Source organism: Octopus sinensis, linkage group LG3, assembly GCF_006345805.1.
Source record: "Octopus sinensis linkage group LG3, ASM634580v1, whole genome shotgun sequence".
NCBI classification, from domain to species: Eukaryota; Metazoa; Mollusca; class Cephalopoda; order Octopoda; family Octopodidae; genus Octopus; species Octopus sinensis.
This window is the reverse complement of record NC_042999.1, coordinates 156,741,336-156,763,510: the sequence shown is the minus strand read 5'-3', so window position 1 is coordinate 156,763,510 and position 22,175 is coordinate 156,741,336. Positions and strand designations below refer to the sequence as shown.

The 22,175-nt window shown below is 39.2% G+C and overlaps 1 protein-coding gene across 5 annotated transcripts in view; it reads left to right on the top strand.

Annotated features, from left to right (window-relative positions):
• The window catches only part of LOC115209859 (potassium channel subfamily T member 1), a 203,159-nt gene that overhangs the window by 72,403 nt on the left and 108,581 nt on the right, over positions 1–22,175 (top strand). For all 5 annotated transcript variants that reach the window (XR_004998398.1, XM_036501531.1, XM_029778432.2 and 2 more), the window contains exon 4: positions 21,188–21,256. Coding sequence is in view for 4 of the 5 variants with exons in the window: in XM_036501531.1 (XP_036357424.1) it covers positions 21,188–21,256 (69 nt within the window). In the remaining variant the exon portion in view is untranslated. The remainder of the gene's footprint in view (positions 1–21,187; positions 21,257–22,175) is intronic.

The following is a 22,175-nucleotide window of genomic DNA, read 5'->3' as shown; positions in this document are numbered from 1 at the left end:
ATTAGAAAGAGGAGACAGGTCAAATTTAAAACAGGAAAAGAAAATGAGAGGAAGAAAGAGAGAAAAAAAGAAAAATAGCCAAAAGGAGAGAGAAAAACAAAGAGTGAAGAAAAGAAAAAGAAAAAAGAGTGAAGGAAGTGAGAAAAGGAGTGTTAGTTGGTGGTCAAGATAATGTGATGGGAAGGTGGGAGGGGTGTGGGGGAGGGATAGGAAGAGATGAGAAGGTAAGGAGTAAAATAACGTGAGATATGTGAGTAGGGGTGATATGACAGCTGCATTAATCAAAATCGATCAATGGAAATTGCAGATGTGTTACCAGTGCCGGCGGCATGTCCAAACTCTACTTGTGAAGACCTGTTGAGGCAGGTGAGGATCAGAATCGAAATCGATCAATGGAAATTGCAGATGTGTTACCAGTGCCGGTGGCATGTAAGAGAACCTTCTGTTTCGCGACCGTTGCCAGTGCCGCCCCACTGGCCTCGTGCCGGTGGCACGTAAAAAGCACCATCCGTTCATGGCCGTTTGCCAGCTCTGTCTGGCACCTGTGCGGGTGGCACGTAAAAAGCACCCACTACACTCACGGAGTGGTTGGCGTTAGGAAGGGCATCCAGCCGTAGAAACACTGCCAGATTTGACTGGGCCTGATGAAGCCTTCTGGCTTCACAGACCCCAGTAGAACCGTCCAACCCATGCTAGCATGGAAAACGGACGCTAAACGATGATGATGATGATGATGATTAAGGGATAGGTAGAGAAATGGTAGAGAAAAGGTATGGGTGGTGTGATACCAAAGTGAATAGTGATTTTGATAGTAAAATTTGAGGTGGAGGGAAGAATACAAGGATGTGAAATTACTATAAATTGAGGTATTTGATAGGTTAGTGATATATAGGAATAGGAGAGGAGGAAAGAAGGTATAATGGCATACGTACACATGCACTCACATGCATATATAATTGCAAACATGTATACATATACACACAAATATATCCTGATATAGACATATTCCTATACATACACATGCATATATACACATGCATGCTTATGCGCATCCATATATGTATTTATACATGCATATGCATGCATATACATTTATATATACATGCATCACACATATGTGCATGCAGTTGCACAAGCATTTACAGTATATTTATATATATATATATATATATATGTATATATATATATATATATTATATATATATATATATATATATATATATATATATATAGATAAATATACACATATATATGTATGTGTGTGTGTGTATTTGTGTGTTTGCATGTGAGTGTATGTGTATGTATGTATATATATGTGTGTGTATGTGTGTTTTTGTGTTTCTACTCCCTCATCATCACTTGACAACCAGTGTTGGTTTGTTTATGTCCTTTTTACTTAGTGGTTTGACAATAGAATCAGTACGGAATTGAAGAAATAACTGTTGGGGTTAATTTGTTTGACTACACTTTTTAAGGCAGTGCCTCAGCACAGCCAAAGTTCAATGGGCAAAACAAATAAAAAAAATATTGGGTCATCCCATAAATAGTGTGTTTTTTTTCCCAACTGTATGAACTAAAAGTCAGAGGAGATAGGATAAACTACCTGTATCAACTTGCTATAAAGGCAGGTAGTAATTTTACCTTGACTTATTCTTTGTCAAACTTTTGAAGAGTGCATTTCGATTCTAACACTTATTTTTTCAAAGCTGTAATGGAAGTGACAAAAGAGCATATTCATCATATTTTGCTTTATGAGTTCAATAAAGACAACAATGCAATGGAAATGGTGAGGAATATTAATGCAGTATATGGGGATCAGACAAAGCCAGTGTCAATGGTGGTTCTAGAAATTCTGAGCCAAAAATAAAGCCTACAAGAGGAACCTTGTCTTGGAAGATCTGTAGAGTTGGACAAGGATGCTCTGCAAACCCTGGTGGAACAAAATCACATCGTAACTGTTGAGGAACTAGCAGAGAAGCTTGGATTTGGCCATTCAACCATTCATCAACACCTGTGTGCCATTGGAAAAGTCAGCAAATTGGGTCAATGGGTTCCTCACAAACTTTCTGAGTCTAAGTATGTGCAGAGATTGAATGTGTGCTCTTCTTTGCTGTCACGTCTCATGAATGAACCTTTTTTTGGATTGAATAGTGACTGGTGACAAGAAATGGGTTCTCTATAAAATTGTCAAGTGCTGAAGGCAATGGGTAGGGACAGGAGAAACATGGACACCCCAGGCTAAAGAAGGTCTTCACCCATGTAAGGTGTTGTTATCTGTTTGGTGGGATATGAAAGGTTTACTCCACTTTGAACTTTTAAACCCAAACCAAATGATAACAAAGGAGATCTACTGTGAGCAGTTTCAGTGGCTTAAATCAGCGCTAGAAGAAAAATAATCACCTTTGGTTTCATGATGAAAGGTGTTCTTCCATCAGGATAATGTTCGGCCACATACAACGAGGGTGCCATTCCAAAAGCTGGAGCAGTTTGAAGGGGAAACAATGCCCCATCTGATTATCATTTATTGTGCAGTCTTCAAAATTATTTGGACAGAAAAATATGAATTCTGTAGATGAAGTCAGAACAGTACTGGAGAAGTAATTTTCATCATGGACATGTGAATTTTGGAAAAGGGACCTTGCAAGTCTTCCATTGTAGAAAATGAAGAAGAGTATATTTTAGTTTAAAAGAGAACTTTGTTTATCTTAATTTCGAAAAATAAAAGTTTAAAAAAGCCTCATTATTTATGGGATGACCTAACAAAAAGTTTTAAAAAATAAGATGTTGTAACATTCAAATTCAAATGTTATCTTTTACTTGTTTCAGTCATTAGATTATGACCATTCCAAGGCATCACCTTGAGGAATTTTAGTTGTACTACATACACATATACATATAACAGCAGCATACCTGTTTCTGCCATTATTCTGCATCACTCACTCTCTTCTCGCTTTTTCCTCTGGCTAGGTAATCAAGTATCTCTTTTGCATCAGCACACCTGTTTCTGTCCTCTTTCGTGTACCTTTCTCTCATCCCTCTCTCTCTCTCCCCCTTTCTCTCCCTTCCCCCTCCCTTCTCTTCCTCTTTCTCTCTCTCTTTTCTTCCTCTGTCTCTCTCTTCTCCCTCACTTTCTCTGTCTCGCTCTTTTCTTTCTCTCTATCTAGCGAGGTAATCATGTACCTCCTCTATAGCAAGACACTTGCTTCTGCTTTTATGTTTCTCTGTGGCACACTAACATTTCATCATCTGACACAAGATCCCCTCCTCCAATGTTCCCCCCACTCTCAAGATTCCTTGTCTTGCACAAGTTACTTGGTTACCCTGCCAGTGCTGGTGTCACATTAAAAGCATCCAGTCCACACTGTAAAGTGGTTGGCATTTGGAAGAACATCCAGCTGTAAAAATCTTGCCAAAGCTGACCTCACTTGTACTGGTGCCATGTAAAAAGCACTCAGTCCACTCTGCAGAGTGGTTGGTATCAGGAAGGCATCTGGGTGTAAAATCCCTGCCAAAACAGACAGATGTAGTCTTCTACCTGGCCAGCTCCTGTCAACTGTTCTACCCATGCATACATGGAAGATGGATTTTAAATGATGGTGATGATCTATATATATATAAATGGAGTTTAACGCAGGTATAAATCAAATACTTTTTACTTTCGCCACATATTTCAAAGATTTCACTGATATTATTCAAAAGAATAAATGGTATAAAACAATGCAATCTTCTCTTCATGGAAGTGAAAAAACGAAACTCGTCAATAAGACATTTTATCAAAAAAATGATGGATATGTATAGTGATTTACTGAACGCTGTTAATATTGTTTGAAAAAACATTATATGATATAACGTCAGAAGTAGCTTAAAGAAAGAGTAGGGATATTAATAGTGAATGTTAAATATAAAGGAAATTAATCTTTAAATTATATATAATGATAGAGACTACTTATATGCACTAAAGGTGTGTTTTTGCCAATGTTTACATCGATATGCACGCTCTATAACCGTGTTTACTAGGGGATTTTTAGAAAAAATAATGAAAAATAGTTCAGAATTACAGAGAAGATAGAATCCCTTGGCTTTGTCATAAGGTATTGAGATTGAGAGAATCAATCATTCTAAATTAAATTGTTCATTGTGGTCTTTTAGATCCGAAATTAATTTACTGAGCCCAGTACTGTTATGTTTATTTCTATCCCTAAATATTGAGTGATGAATAGAAATTCTTTTAGATAACTCTAACGATGTGCTCCCAATGTAAAATCGTACTTTATTCCTAGTATTGATTATACACTGGTATATAGAATTTTTAATTTTAGAGTTACTTGACATAAACTTAATTCTGTTGGAATTGACTTCGGATACAATAACCTTGTTATTAATATTTCTAGAGTGGTGGATGGTATTAGCTAAATTAATGTTAGTATTAGTAAATGTATTAATATTTAACAGTTTGTTATTATGTGAAGAGATAATTTGTAAGAGATTTTTTTGTGTTGGAAAAAACCAATCCTAGCTGTATGTGAATTGATAATAGAGTAATACCTAGAATTCTTTGGAAAATTCCTAACAATAGCTTGACGAAATAGCAGTGGGAGATTAGATTTAATTTGTCTCCCATATAGAACTATTAGCCAAATATTTTTACTAGTATTTTTAGCGTAATTATTTATGAAAGTGTTACATTTACTTTTAGAATGATAATAGGGGATTAGATAAGGGTTATCTCCCTTCATCCACTTTGTATCAGTGCATAAGTTATGTTTATTATCAATAATTCTTTTACAACTAGAATTCATATCTACATTATTGAATTTAGAATTAGACTGAGTAGAATCTATGTAGAAAATTTTCTCTGTATAACCTGCTTTAATTAAGGCAGAGTTATAAAATTTAGCGTTATCATTGAAAATGTCAACATTAGCAGATAATTTAGAAAATCTAAATGAAATATTCTTAACTAAGTTCTTAGTAATTGCCCTAGAATGATTACTAAATTTGCTAATGTACTTAAGATTGGTCAATATGGGAAGTAAGAGTTACTGTATAAATTAAGCGTAATATTTTGTGTGATTTTTTGCTACCCTGGTAACTATTTATTTATTTTTTCCATGTTAATTGTTAACAAAGCAAAAATACACTCATAATGTGACCGCGTGTGTACTGTTGGTGATTTGTTTTCCTCCGTCTTCCCTTCTCTGGATCTTTCCTTTTCCTATGTTTCTGATGAAAAGCTCCGCTCGAAATGTTAAACCCTCCTTCTTCCCTTCCTTCCTGAGTGTCCAATAATACTATATTTGTTCCACGTCCTCACATTGTTATGTTTTCATGTTGGATTAACTATATATATATATATATATATATATATACATACACATACACATACACAATGGTCTTCTTTCAGTTTCTATCAAATCCACTCACAAGGCTTTGGTCGGCCTGAGGCTACAGTAGAAGATATTTGCCCAAGGTGCAACACAGTGAGACTGAAGCTTGAACCATGTGCTTAGGAAGCAAACTGCTTACCATACAGCCATGCCTGCACCTTGTTAGAGAATAATATTTTAGAACTCTTTGGGAAAAGGTTCTTAATCATATACGATTCATTAACTATTTAATAAGTAAAGAACCTGGATAGATGTTGTCTGGGACACATTTAGCCTTAAAAAATGTGATCGTCATGATTGGACTACCTTCAATGAAGGATGACCTCAGCCTAAACCTATCATCTCAGTGTGTGTTGAAATTTGGTTATAAAGTGTGCATGCACAAAACCGGAAATTGAATAAGATTGCTGAAAGATATTTTTGAAAATGTCTTATTCAGATAGTCATCTTCAAGACATTATTATATGCATTAAAATGGTTAATGGTAGTAGTCTTTCACTCTCTATTGACTTTTTTATGAGGTTATTTGCTGCAATCTTCTGAACAGTTTAGTGTTCTGATGTTTTTATGTAATGTATGGTACACAACAGTCACAATACTTTTCAGTTCTGAAATCACTACATCCAAAATCATACAATCCTATTTCTGCTCTTCCCCCAAATAGTTCAACAATTACCATTCCTGGATTTGAGCACTTTGGAAATTAATTTTGAAAAAATTATTCTCGATCTGGTCACCAGTTGAGATGTAATACCTTTCATGAAGTTGTGAAATGGGCCAAAAATTCCTGTGCGTTTTTGTTTCGAATTTAGGCACAAAGCTTGCAATTTTAAGGGACAAATGAGTTGATTACATTGACCCCAGTGTTATATTAGTACTTCTTTTAGCAACCCCAAAAGGATGAAAGGCAAAACTGACCTCAGCGGTATTTGAACTCAGAATGTAAAAGTGAATGAAATGCTGCAAAGCAGTTTTCCCATTGTGCAATTCTGCCAATTCGCTGCCTTGAGTCTCCAATTAATATTAAGAAGTGGTTGGCACTAGGAAGGGCATCCAGCCATAGAAACATTGCCAGATCAGACTGGGCCTGGTGCAGCCTTCTGGCTTCCCAGACCCCAGTTGAACCGTCCAACCCATGCTAGCATGGAAAGCGGACTCTAAACGATGATGATGATGATGATGATGATGAAGTGGAACTGTCATACATATAAAAAAAATAGTCTATAAATGAAAGATCTTTTTTACTCAGGCAACCAATTAACTGTCCTCCAAAAAAAAAAAAAATTCTAATAAATGAGCTGCAAGTGCAACAGTTAATTGGAATAACTTTGTGAGAAATATTTGTTGGATGTGTATATTTATTCACAGCAAAAAAATTATTGATGATACTGGCAACAAAAAAATATTGTTGAAAGGAAAAATGATACTTGGTGTTTTGGTGGTTTTAAAAGTGGTACCAATAGATTTTGTATAAGGGTTGATCGAAGTGGATAGCAGAAACATCTGTTATCAATGGAATAATTGTATCACATTCTACAATTATACACAATCAATAAGCAGCCTGCTTTCAAATTACTGATCCATGTGATCAGCCCTTTATCCACTTCATCATCAACTATAGTCTTACTTCTTTGGATTCTAATGACTACTCAATGCATTTCCAGTTGCTGTGATATCAACTACAATATAAAAACAACAAAATGAAAAGCTCAGGTGAAGAACTCTTTGAATGTTTGATAATAAATTCACAGGAATATGTCCTACAGCCTTTTGTTTAGTAAATCCCATATTTTAGATTACCTGTGTTTATGCTGAATACATTTTCTCTATGCTTTTAATTCAAATACTCTTTACTCTTTACTCTTTTACTTGTTTCAGTCATTTGACTGCAGCCATGCTGGAGCACCGCCTTTAGTCAAGCAAATCGACTCTGGGACTTATTCTTTGTAAGCCCAGTACTTATTCTATCGGTCTCTTTTGCCGAACTGCTAAGTGACGGGGACGTAAACACACCAGCATCGGTTGTCAAGCAATGCTAGAGGGACAAACACAGACACACAAACACATACACGCACATACATATATATATATACACATATACGACAGGTTCTTTCAGTTTCCGTCTATCAAATCCACTCACAAGGCTTTGGTCGGCCTGAGGCTATAGCAGAAGACACTTGCCCAAGATGCCATGCAGTGGGACTGAACCCGGAACCATGTGGTTGGTTAGCAAGCTACTTACCACACAGCCACTCCTGTGCCTATGATGACCAAATCTATATATATATAAAACTGAGAATGTGCGTCTGTCTATCTATCTATCTGTCTGTCTGTCCTTCTGTGTGTCAGTATGTGTGCATTACTAAAACTCAAGAACTACCTGTCGGATTTCCTTCAAATTTTATACATGCCTTACTTAGAGTATGTGCAGTGTCAGGACCAAAAACATTTTCAACTTCTTGCCTAATGTGCGCCGGGGCAATCTCTTGTCTCTTACACTATATCAGTATTACGTGTCAAAAGCACAACAATAACATCTCTATTGTAATGCGAGATAATACTTTCACTTTTAATAGTTTCACTATTAATACTGAAACTATTAAAAGTGAAACTATTATGTCACATATATACATTTTATTGTGTATGTATATATTATGTATATATATATATGTCATCATCATCATCATCGTCGTTTAACGTCCGTTCTCCATGCTAGCATGGGTTGGACGGTTCGACCGGGGTTCTGGGAAGCCAGAAGGCTGCACCAGGCTCCAGTCTAATTTGGCAATGTTTCTACAGCTGGATGCCCTTCCTAACGCCAACCACTCTGTGAGTGTAGTGGGTGCTTTTTACGTGCCACCTGCACAGGTGCCAGGCGGGGCTGGCAACGGCCACGGTCAGATTGGTGTATTTTATGTGCCACCGGCACGGAAGCCAGTCGAGGCGGTGCTGGCATCGGCCACGAGTCGGATAGTGCTTTTTACGTACCACCAGACCAGGGATCCTGGCTGGTTCAATTCGATTTCGATTTCGCTTGCCCCAACATGTCTTCACAAGCAAAGGGGGTTGGCAAGGGTGCCTGTCGTACGGTCGCATTGGAGTATTTTACGTGCCACGGCCACGAGTCGGATAGTGTTTTACGTACCACCAGACCAGGGATCCTGGCTGGTTCAATTCGATTTCGATTTCGCTTACCCCAACATGTCTTCACAAGCAAAGGGGGTTGGCATGGGTGCCTGTCGTACGGTCGCATTGGAGTATTTTACGTGCCACGGCCCCGAGTCGGATAGTGCTTTTTACGTACCACCAGGCCAGGGATCCTGGCTGGTTCAATTCGGTTTCGATTTCGATATACAATTATATGTATATATGTATGTATATATGTATGTATATGTATATGTATAATATATGTATATCTATATAAATATATATATATATATATATGTATATATATATATATATATATGTATATATATATATATATATATATATGTATATATTATATATATATATATATATATATGCATATATATATATGTATATATGTGTATATATATATATGTATATATATATGTGTGTGTATATATATATACTTACATATATATATATGTGTTATATATACATCATCATCATCATCATCGTTAACATCCGTTTTCCATGCTAGCATGGGTTGGACAGTTCAACTGGGGTCTGGGAAGCCAGGAAGCTGCGCCAGGCTCCAGTCTGATCTGGCAGTGTTTCTACAGCTGGTGTAGTGGGTACTTTTTACGTACCACTGGCACAGGTGCCAGGGAAGGCTGGCAATGGCCACGATTGGTTGGTGCTTTTTACGTACCAACGGCAAGGAAGTCAGTTAAGGCACCACTGGCATTGGCCATGTTCGGATGGTGCTTTTTTACGTGCCATCAGCACAGGTATCACAACTACAATTTTCATTTGATTTTTATTTTGATGTTGATGTACTTGACTCAATAGGTCTCCTCAAGCACAGCAGGCCGTTCTGCGATCCAAGATATTTTGGATGGGCTGAGGTTGCTATGTGAAGCTGGTGCAGGAAACAACCATGAACTCACGTTATTTGAAGGGCTTTTGCGTCGTTTATTTGTTGGGCAGTGGATTTGACAATTGTTCTCTTTTGTTTTATCGCTTCAGCGAAATTTGTTTTGTCCTTGGTGGTGGTGGTCTTGGTAGTGGTAGTGTTGGTAGTAGAGGTGTTAGTTGTACCATTTGAAGTTGTAGTAGTGGTGTTGGCAGTACTATCTTTGGTGGTATTTTTTAATATCACCGTGGACAAAAAACTGATAGATAGATAGACAGATGGTAGATAGGTAGGTCAGTAGGTGGGTAGGTAGATATATATATATATATATATATATATATATATATTGATAGATAGATAGCTAGACAGATAACTTACGTTATTGGCCACACAGGGCTGAACATAGAGGGGAGAAATACAATGTAGAGTTTTTCTTTTTGAGGGGAGGGGCGTAAACAAAACAAAATTAAAATAGGGACTACGATCAAAAGGGATGGAAATTATTTGGGATATACAAAAGTCAAAATAGTACTAAAAGAAAACACATAGTTCCCAAAAGTGGGAAGACTTATCCGTGGAAAGAAAAACCCATGCAAAGACCACGGTAACCTCGGGCAATAATATCACACAATAACAAATTTACAGTTAGTAACTTTCTTTTTCCTTTGTTTTTCTGGTTCATAGGATTATGCTCAAGGTGGCTCTGAAATTCACACGTGCCATCCTTGCTACATTCACCCATCTTTTATTGAAGCATTCGCTTGACAAAACTTCTCTCTCTTCTCCCACCTTATACATTATACACACATATGTACATACATGCATACACATACATGCATACACACACACACACATATACATACATGCATACATATATATATATATACATACATACACACACACATACGCACATACATACATACACACACATACATACATACGTACACACACACACATACATACATACATACATACATACACCATACATACATACACACATACATACATACATACATACACACATACATAATACATACATACATTTCATACATACATACATATATACATACATACACACATACACACACACACATACATACATATACATACATACATACATACATACATACATACATACATACATACATACAAGTTTTGACAAAATTGATGCCAATGAGGTCATCTATTTTTAGACGTAGAAGGAGGAGACAATGCCAGGCATGAAATCATTTATACAGAAAGGAAAGAAATGTCCAACATATTAACACATCTTCACATCATTCACAAACTGTTCTGATGCAACTCAAGTGAATGAAGGAATAGTTACTACGAAAATAAGACAACAGGCTCATGGAATGCTTCATTCTTTTATTCTCTTACTCTTTTACTTGTTTCACTCATTTGACTGCGACCATGCTGGAGCACCGCCTTTAATCGAGCAATCGACCCCGGGACTTATTCTTTTGTATGCCCAGTACTTTTTCTATCGGTCTCTTTTGCCAAACCGCTATGTAACGGGGACATAAACACACCAGCATCGGTTGTCAAGCAATGCTAGGGGGACAAACACAGACACGCGCATATATATATATATATATATCATCATCATCATCATCATCATCATTTAGCGTCCGTTTTCCATGCTAGCATGGGTTGGACGGTTCAACTGGGGTCTGGGGAGCCCGAAGGCTGCACCAGGCCAGTCAGATCTGGCAGTGTTTCTACAGCTGGATGCCCTTCCTAACGCCAACCACTCCGAGAGTGTAGTGGGTGATTTTATGTGCCACCGACACAGGTGCCAGACAAGGCTGGCGAACGGCCACGCTCGGATGGTGTTTTTATGTGCCACCGACACAGGTGCCAGACGAGGCTGGCAGACGGCCACGCTCGGATGGTGTTTTTATGTGCCACCGACACAGGTGCCAGATGAGGCTGGCAGGTGCCAGACGAGGCTGGCAGACGGCCACGCTCGGATGGTGTTTTTATGTGCCACCGACACAGGTGCCAGATGAGGCTGGCGGACGGCCACGATCGGATGGTGTTGTTACGTCCCCAAAGCACGGAGGCCAGTCTATGCGGTACTGGCTACGGCCCGTTCGGATGGATGATTTTCTTGTGTGCCACCGGCACTGGTACCACAAAGATACAAATTCCATTTATGTTCATCTATTTTGATTTGTTTTGATTTGATTTGATTTGATTTTCACTTGCCTCAACAGGTCTTCACAAGTGTCACTTGCCTCAACAGGTCTTCACAAGTGTCACAAGAAGGAAGGTATGCACAGGTGGACTGTCTACGTCGCCGGGTCTTCGGATGGTGTCTTTATGTGCCACCGACACAGGTGCCAGATGTGGCTGGCGAACGGCCACGATCGGATGGTTTTCTTGTGTGCCACCGGTACTGGAACCACAAAGATACAAATTCCATTGATGTTCATCTATTTTGATTTGGTTTGATTTTCACTTGCCTCAACAGGTCTTCACAAGTGTCACGCGTGTCACACACTTGCCTCAACAGGTCTCCACAAGTGTCACAACACTTGCCTCTGCCTCAACAGGTCTTCCCAAAGTGTCACACACTTGCCTCTGCCTCAACAGGTCTTCACAAGTGTCACAAGAAGGAAGGTATGCACAGGTGGACTGACTACGTCGCCGGGTCTTTGGATGGTGTTTTTATGTGCCACCGACACAGGTGCCAGGTGAGGCTGGCGAACGGCCACGATCAGATGGTGTTTGTTGTGCCCACAGCACGGAGGCCAGTCGATGCGGTACCAGCTACATATATATATATATATACGACAGGCTTCTTTCAGTTTCCGTCTACCAAATCCACTCACAAGGCTTTGGTCGACCCGAGGCTATACTAGAAGACACTTGCCCAAGGTGCCACGCAGTGGGACTGATCCCGGAACCATGTGGTTGGTAAACAAGCTACTTACCACACAGCCACTCCTGCGTTCACAATGTTCACAATGACTATTTGAATAATCTAAAGGAAACAGATCAACAATGGGATTTGACAGCTGATGAAGCTCTATAGAAACATATATCATTATATACTGGAAGGTGAAAATATACGATTTTATTAAAAGAGTCTCAAAAGTTCTTTGCTGGTGGAACATTCAAAATTACACCTCACTTTTTTCTTCGAGGTTTATGCCATTCATACAGAAATATATATTTCTTTACTACCCACAAGGGGCTAAACACAGAGGAGACAAACAAGGACAGACAAACGGATTAAGTCGATTACATCGACTCCAGTGCGTAACTGGTACTTAATTTATCGACCCCGGAAGGATGAAAGGCAAAGTCGACCTCGGCAGAATTTGAACTCGGAACGTAACGGCAGACGAAATACGGTAACGCATTTCGCCCGGCGTGCTAACGTTTCTGCCAGCTCGCCGCCCAGAAATATATGGTGGCATTCATCCAGTTCTGGTATGTTCTACTTCTCAATGAATTGACAAGTAGTGAATAATGCCACCTAAACACAGCTGTTCCCTAGGAACCAATGATGATGATGATCATCATCATCGTTTACCGTCTGCTTTCCATGCTAGCATGGGTTGGACGATTTTGACTGAAGGCTGGTGAACCAGATGGCTGCACCAGACTCCAATCTTGATCTGGCAGAATTTCTACAGCTGGATGCCCTTCCTAACGCCAACCACTTTGAGAGTGTAGTGGGTGCTTTTACGAGCCACCAGCACGAGGGCCAGTCAGGTGGTATGACCATATATTCTGATTGTTGGGGTGCATACAATGACTGAAACAAGTAAATACTTGTTTCAGTCATTTGATGTGGCCATGCTGGAGCACTGCCTTGAAGGGTTTTAGTCAAACAAATCTATCCCAGGACTTATTTTTTTAAAGCCTAGTAATAATTCTATCGGTCTCTTTTGCTCAACTGCTAAGTTACGGGGATGTAAACACACCAACACTGGTTGTCAAGTGATGATGGGGGTACAAACACAGACGCAAAGACACACACACATAGATATATATATATATACATACACACTTGCACATACAAATACACACATATATGACAGGCTTCTTTCAGTTTCCATCTACCAAATCCACTCACAAGGCTTTGGTTAGCCCAAGGCTATAGTTGAAGACACTTGCTCAAGGTGCCACACAGTGGGACTGAACCTGTATGTACTGTGTGGTTGGGAAGCAAGCTTCATACCACACAACCGCACCTGCACCTATATACTCTTTTCTCTCTTCTACTTGTTTCAGTCATTTGACTGCGGCCATGCTGGAGCACCGCCTTTAGTTGAGCAAATCGACCCCGGAACTTCTTAATTGTAAGCCCAGTACTTATTCTATTGGTTTCTTTTGCCGAACCGCTAAGTGATGGGGACGTAAACACACCAGCATCGGTTGTCAAGCAATGCTAGGGGGACAAACACAGACACACAAACATACACGCACACATATATATATACATATATACGACGGGCTTCTTTCAGTTTCCGTCTACCAAATTCACTCACAAGGCATTGGTCGGCCCGGGGCTATAGCAGAAGACACTTGCCCAAGATGCCACGCAGTGGGACTGAACCCGGAACCATGTGGTTGGTAAGCAAGCTTCTTACCACACAGCAACTCCTGCGTCTATATATACATATCATCAACAGGGTCTCACCTTATTCACTCAGTACATGCAATTGCTAGCTCTTCACCAACAACCTGTAGTGTCTGCCAACAGGAAATACGAACTATCTTATTGCTGCTATCAGATATACACCCACCTGGTGAACTTCAAACCACTGGTCACTGTAACCCAATTATGTCACCTTAACACTGATTGCGCCTCAACACTGATTGTCCCATAACCAAGGGTGGGGTACCTAACCACTGATGCCAGTGCAAACCATAAGCTGATCTTCTAAGCTTATGCATCCTCTATAGCTTTCTACCTTCATCTCTGTTTACACACACACACACATACACACACACACACACGCACACACACACACACGCGCACACATGCACACACACACACACACGCGCATACACACACACGCACATGCACACACACACATACACACACACGTACACACACACACACACACACACCATTGGCCATGGATTTGTTGTCCTGTAAGTCATTTCCAAGACTGGTTAGAGAAAATTACACCACCAGCTTCCTCTTCAGCTACACAGTCTGAGAAATTCTCCTTTTTTAGTGTATTTGATGTTGCTGGAATGTTGATCTCACTTCTAATAACATCATGTGACCCACCTTGACCAATAGCAGCCCAGTTTCTGGTTGCTATCTTGAACTTTCTGCACCTGTCCATTCCTGAGCCTGTCAAACTAGGTTTCCGCAAGAAGCCTGCAAAACTTTAAGTTGCATGGAGCCAAGTCAATCTGTCTTAAATGATAATACATGTAACCCCTACTAAATGTGTTGAGTGCCTATTTCTTTTCTTTGTTCACTCACTTGTGTGTATATATAATAATAATAATAATAACAATAATAATAATAATAAATAATAATAATAATAATAATAATAATAATAATAATAATTATAATGAAATTATTGTATACAGTGCTCAGGTACACCACAGCTTGTCAAAAGTGCGTATAAAGTATATGCAGTAATGTACAAATGTCTGGGAAGTGAACAGTATATGAGTCAGATACATGCTTGCGTGTGTATGGAGGGGAGAAAATTAAGTGTAGTGTTGGCGAATCTCAGGAAGCATGGAAGTTTTGAAGGATGCAGTGCTCCTTTTTAAAGAACGAAAATAGAAATATTTACTGTATAAACAACTCATTTTTTCATTGTCAAGTTACCATGTCTAATCGAAAGGTTAGAGTTTCTTCCCTTTCAGGGTTAAGTTATTTTTGGAGTATTTTCCCATTATGCATCGTTTTGGGTATTTATACCCAGAAAACCCCTAATATCTCAACAACCAGTTGTCCAGTTTGTGTGTGTGTGTGTGTATTGTTGTACTTTGAGATGGACATTTTTTTCTTTTTCCAAATATACACTCGCACTATATACTCGTTTTTCACTTGTTTATTCCTGTCTTATTTTATCTGAAATCCATTTTCAGACAATGGACATGAGTTAGAATAAGAACAGTAATAAACAAGTGAAGAACGAGTATATAATGCATGTGTTTCTTTTGTACAAAAAAAAAAAAATGACGACCCTGAAATATAAGAATATCTGTTTCAACATATGGTTTCAAACCAGGAATCTTGCAACATGAATTCATCCCTACCAGAGAGAATATGCATATGTGTATATGTGTATCTCTTTCTTTCTTACATATATATATATATATATATATCATCATCATCATCATCATCAATTAACGTCCGCTTTCCATGCTAGCATGGGTTGGACGGTTCAACTGGGGTCTGGGGAGCCCGAAAGCTGCACCAGTCCAGTCAGATCTGGCAGTGTTTCTACAGCTGGATGCCCTTCCTAACGCCAACCACTCCGAGAGTGTAGTGGGTGATTTTATGTGCCACCGACACATATATATATATATATATATATATATATATATATATATATATTTATATAGATAGATAGATAAATCAATTGAAATTGTTGTTGTGATCCCTGTGCCGGTGGCACATAAAAAGCACCATGCGAACGTGGCTGATGCCAGTGCCGCTTCGACTGGCTTCCGTGCCGATGGCACGCAAAAAGCACCCACTACACTCATGGAGTGGTTGGCGTTAGGAAGGGCATCCAGCTGTAGAAACACTGCCAGATCAGACTGGAGCCTGGTGCAGCCTTCTGGCTTCCCAGATCCCGGTCAACCGTCCAACCCATGCTAGCATGGAAAGCGGATGTTAAACGATGATGATATATATACACAAGAGTAAGTAAAAAATTATACATGCACTTGTTTCTGTAATTTATTGAAACAAAAGACAGGGTTTGATCAGTACATCCTTTTTTGACGTAGTCTCCTTGCTTTTCATTGCACTTCTTCCTGTGGTCCACTTGCTTATGTCATTGGAGAAGAATGTTTGCAGCTTGTCACACAGCCATTTATGCACCACTTCTCACACTTCTTCATCTGTAGCAAGTCAATGACCTTGTAAAGGATGTTTAATCAGACCATAGAGGTGATAGTCAGAAGATACAAGATCTGGACTGTATGCAGGATGTTCCAGTAACCTGAAACCCAATTTTTCATTGGTTTCGCCAGTGTAGACTGCTGTATGTAGGCGTGCATTGTCATGCAACAATAACACTTGATTTGACAACAGACCTTGGTGTTTGGTACAAATTACTGGTTTCAGTTTGTGACCAGCATTTCACTGCTACCTACCCTTGTGACTGTAGACCCCTTTTCCAGGCAATGTTCCAATATAGGCACTTCTGCAATCCCCAAATGGTTAGCAACACTTTTTCAGTGGATTGTTGAGTCTTGAATTTCTTTTTTTGCTGCCAATTTTAGGTGTTTCCACCCCATATTCTGCCATTTGAACTCTGGCTCAAAGTGATGGACCAAGGTCTCATCCCCTGTGACTGTTCTCTCCAAAATGGCTTTGCCTTCATCCTTGTAGCTATCAAGTAAGCATTGACAGATCCTCACACAATTGCACTTATGTACTTTGGTGAGCTCTTTAGGTACCTATGCTTGCCTGGACTTTATGGAAGCAAAGCTTGTTGTCAATGATTTCATATGCAGAAGCATGACTAATTTGTAGAGAACACGCCATCTCATTGATGCCGAGGTCGACTTTGCCTTTCATCCTTTCAGGGTCAATAAATTAAGTACCAGTTACGCACAGGGGTCGATGTAATCGACTTAATCCGTTTGTCTGTCCTTGTTTGTCCCCTCTATGTTTAGCCCCTTGTGGGTAATAAAGAAACAGATAGTCACTCATCAGTTTGCCAGAACCATCTCTTGAGCTTGTTGAATTTTTATTCCTGTGATGGAGATTGATGGATGTCCTGCTTCCTCTTTATGCTTCACATTCGTTCAGTCATTTTTTAAACTCCTTGATCCATTCATACACACTTCTACATGGTGGAATGTTGTACCATGTAGATGGGATATGGAAGCACTCCGTCAGTTACGATGACGAGGGTTCCGGTTGATCCGAATAAACGGAACAGCCTGCTCGTGAAATTAACGTGTAAGTGGCTGAGCACTCCACAGACACATGCACCCTTAACGTAGCTCTCGGGGATATTCAGCGTGACACAGAGAGTGACAAGGCCGGCCCTTTGAAATACAGGTACAACAGAAACAGGAAGTAAGAGTGAGAGAAAGTTGTGGCGAAAGAGTACAGCAGGGATCACCACCATCCCCTGCTGGAGCCTCGTGGAGCTTTAGGTGTTTTCGCTCAATAAACACTCACAACGCCCGGTCTGGGCATCGAAACCATGATCCTACGACTGCGAGTTCGCTGCCCTAACCACTGGGCCATTGCGCCTCCACCATGTAGAAATGTGTATGGCAATGCTTTTCAGCTTGTGACACACCTTTAGACCAGAGAAATCATCTCAATGGTTTCTGTTCTTTCTTGGGGCACACAGCCAGCAGAGTGACAATGTTTACTCTCAAACACAAGAAAAAAAACTCAAGTGATCAAGGTCAGACTTCTGTTACATAACCATAGGAATACCAGAATTTAACATGTGGACACTGAAAACAGTGTGGACAGCTCAAAAAAGTTTTGGTGAAAGTGCAGATAATTTTTGACTTCTAGAATATATACATATGTCGTAAGGTACAAATTATAAAATACGTTATACAATTATTACATTAAAATAAAATATAATGTTTGCATTATGTCAAATGTACTTGATGTAGTGCCAGCATTTTCATCATCATCATCATCATCATCATCATCATCATCATCATCGTTTAACATCCGCTTTCCATGCTAGCATGGGTTGGATGGTTCAACTGGGATCTGGGAAGCCCGAAGGCTGCACCAGGCCAGTCAGATCTGGCAGTGTTTCTACAGCTGGATGTCCTTCCTAATGCCAATCCCTTACTAACGCCAATCCCTTCCTAATGCCAGGATGCCCAGAATTCATAATATGAGTAAAATGGATAGATATTCTTTTATTCTTTTACTTGTTTCAGTCATTTGACTGCGGCCATGCTGGAGCACACACTTAAAGGGTTTTAGTTGAAGAAATTGACTCTAGAACTTATTCTTTGTAACCCTAGTACTTATTCTATCAGTCCCTTTTGCTGAACTGCTAAGTTATGGGGCCATAAATACACCAGCATCAGTTGTCAAACGATGGCAGGAGGACAAACACACACACACTCACACACACACACATACACACACACACACACACGCACACACACATATGCCATAGGCTTCTTACAGTTTCCATCTACCAAATCCACTCACAAGGCTTTGGTTGGCCCGAGGCTATCATAAAAGATACCCAAGGTGCCATGCAGTGGGATTGAACCCAGAACATGTCGTAGAGAAGCAAGCTTCTTATCACATAGCCATGACTATGCTGTTTATTATATCAAATGTTAACCCTCTGTTTTACCATATGTTAGGACCTACCCAGGCTGAAATTCCATAAGTCCTTTTCCCCTTTTCAAAATAAACTCCATGAAAATATACAAAACAAATAAGAAACTCTAATAGGTCCTTAATCTACTCAGATAAGACTAAGAACTTATACATGATAGATACACACACTTACAATAGGCTTTTAAATGATTCAATTACACAAAAATACAGATGCACTTCCCCACCCACTTCTAATAACATTAACTGTGATGCTAAACAGATAGCAGTTAGCCTAGGTATAGTAGACTGTGTAGAGATCTTGGCCGAGAGAAATGCCTTTATTACTTTAACCCTTTCATTACTGTATTTCTGTTGAGATGCTCTGTGTTTCTTTCAATTACTTTAAATATAACAAAGAGTTTAGTAAAATAACTTAGTTATCATTAAACAAGTGTTAGGAACATAAATTGTGATTAAGGTTTGGTAAAAGATTTGTATTCAAAACTTATGAAAACAAGACATTTTTACTCAGAGCCAGAGCTGGGTTGGTAACGAAAGGGTTAAAAGACCACAAGCTGAATTTTGCCTCTAACCCCCAAATGCTGCCCGATCAAGCAGGCCAAGTCCAAGATTGGCCAGGCGAGTAAGTATATACTGAAGAAGATTAATGATGGCATAAGAAGGCACATGAGCCTCCTGCTATGGTGCAGCACCAATGAGGTAACTTCATGGTTTATTGCTAACCGAGACAGAGGCAGAGCTAGATTTACACAATTCAACATTGTTAACTTTTATCCATCAATTTCTAAAGAGTTATTGTTGAAGGCACTTCACAGATATTAGTGATAGTGATGTTGGAGTTATCTTGCATGCCAGGAAGACAGTGCTATTCAGCAAAGGTTCAACATAGGTCAAGAAATCTGACCCTGAGGGTTCCTTTTTAATGTCCGTTTTCCGTGCTAGCACGGGTTGGACGGTTCAACCGGGGTCTGGGAAGCCGGGGGCTGCTCCAGGCTCCAGTCTGATCTGGCAGAGTTTCTATGGCTGGATGCCCTTCCTAATGCCAACCACTCCGCGAGTGTAGTGGGTGCTTTTTTCGTGCCACCTACACAGGTGCCAGGGGGGGGGGTCTGGCATCGGCCACAATCGGTTGGAGCTTTTAACATGCCAGCGGCACGGAAACCACCCAAGGCGGCGCTGGCAACGTTCGGATGGTGCTTTTTATGTGCCACCGGCACAGAAGCCAGTCGGGGCAGCGCTGGCATCGGCCACATTCGGATGGTGCTTTTTATGTGCCACCGGCACAGAAGCCAGTCAAGTTGGCACTGGCTACGGCCACGTTCGGATGGTGCTTTTTATGTGCATATATTATTTTATGTCCATATATTAATGTAAGTGGCCATTGCAAAATATGCATCATGGAGAAAGCCAAAATTCTTAAGGACTATATGAAATCTGTCGGAAACAAGTATTTTCTAAATGTGTCCACTTCAAGGGCTACTTACTGGAAAATTGAATCTCTTCATTTGCTCGTTAAGCCTTTTCGGGTTTATAAGGGATGTTTTATCCTCTGGTTCAGGGTAGACAACCTGCCCTCATTTACATTTATGTGAAGACTTTATTTCTCAATTTCTGAGCTTTTCCTCATGTCTGCAACATAGAAAATTAAAATTTGTGTCTTTATATAGAATCTGATGAACTGTCCACAAAGCTTTGGCTTTCTGGATATGAAATCTTGGGTTACTCTATGTCCAAGATATAAAAAAATTTTTGTTGTAACAATTACTGCTCTATTCTTTAGCATGTGCCTCTTTTTTGATATATGTTTTATCAACTAACTATATATATATATATATATATATATATATATATATAATATATATGTTTATATATATACGTACATCTATGTTTATATATACGCATATGTTTTATTTTATTTATTAATATATTATATATATATATATACATATATATTTTGTATACAGTGGGGGGAAATAAATATTTGTACATGTCAAATTTCTTAATTCATTTAATTTCTGATGAACATATTTAATTTAATTTACCATTCCCTTCCTGTAAACTTGTAGGTTTGTGCCAATGTTAGACATCATTATTTTGTTGTGTTTCAGTGTGACAGATAATTAGGCTTAATTATATACTATCACTGATGTAAACGACATACCAATTATATTTCATTACTGATCATTTTTGAAATGAAACTAAAAACTAAGCAAATTGAAATTAAAAACTAATCAAAACTGTTTTGTTTCATAGCTATGGCTATCCTTGTGCCACAGAAGAAAGCAATCATTCAGAACTTTCACGCCCCAAACCAATCAACTGGTAAGATATGCTTTACTTTAACTATTATTGCAGATATCCATTTTTAAATCAACTCTCACAATATTTCACTCCATAAACTATTTGCCTTATTTGAACAAGAATTTGTTTTTAAATAGTTTGTTTTGGAAATTTTACTGAGCCACTTTAAAGCATAGCTTGTTTTAATTACAGTAGTTTTATAATAAATACAATAGTACATGCAATTAATTTTGTCCATGAATGAGTTATTGAGTATTAGATCATATCCAATTTTCAATGCTTTAATATATTTTCCTTTATAACATAAATTTCTAAACTTAGCATATTTTGTTATAGTAGTTGCATTGTTTGTCATTAGATATTCTTGTCAGTTTTTAACTTAGGTTACACAAACCATGAAATTGCAATTTCTGGGACTTAATAATTAACAATGAGAGTTATCTGGGTGGCTGAGTTGATTGGTTAATTAAAGATCTTGAAGGGTTAACAGTCTTTTGAATGGTTTAATCAGAAGCGAATAGTTGTTTGTTCCTTCTCGAGCCATACCTGGCTCATAAGGGCTGGTTTCCCGGTTTCTTGGTGTATAGGTTCCCCTCCTGGATGGGACACCGGTCCATCGCAGGTGAGCTGCAAAATGCAGGAGGAAAGAGTGAGAGAAAGTTGTGGCGAACGAATCAGCAGAAGTTTCGCCATTACCTTCTGCCGAAGCCTCGTGGAGCTTAGGTGTTTTCGCTCATAAACACACACATCGTCCGGTCTGAGATTCGAACCCGCGATCCCTCGACCGTGAGTTCGCTGCTCTAACCACTAGGCCATGTGCCTCCACAGAAGAGAATAGCCAATACTTATTACCCTCTTAGAGCCTCCGTAACCAGTGGAAGGAAGAATGAAAATTATATTCAAACCAGAGATCTTGCTTGAATGCTTGCAACTGAGTAGA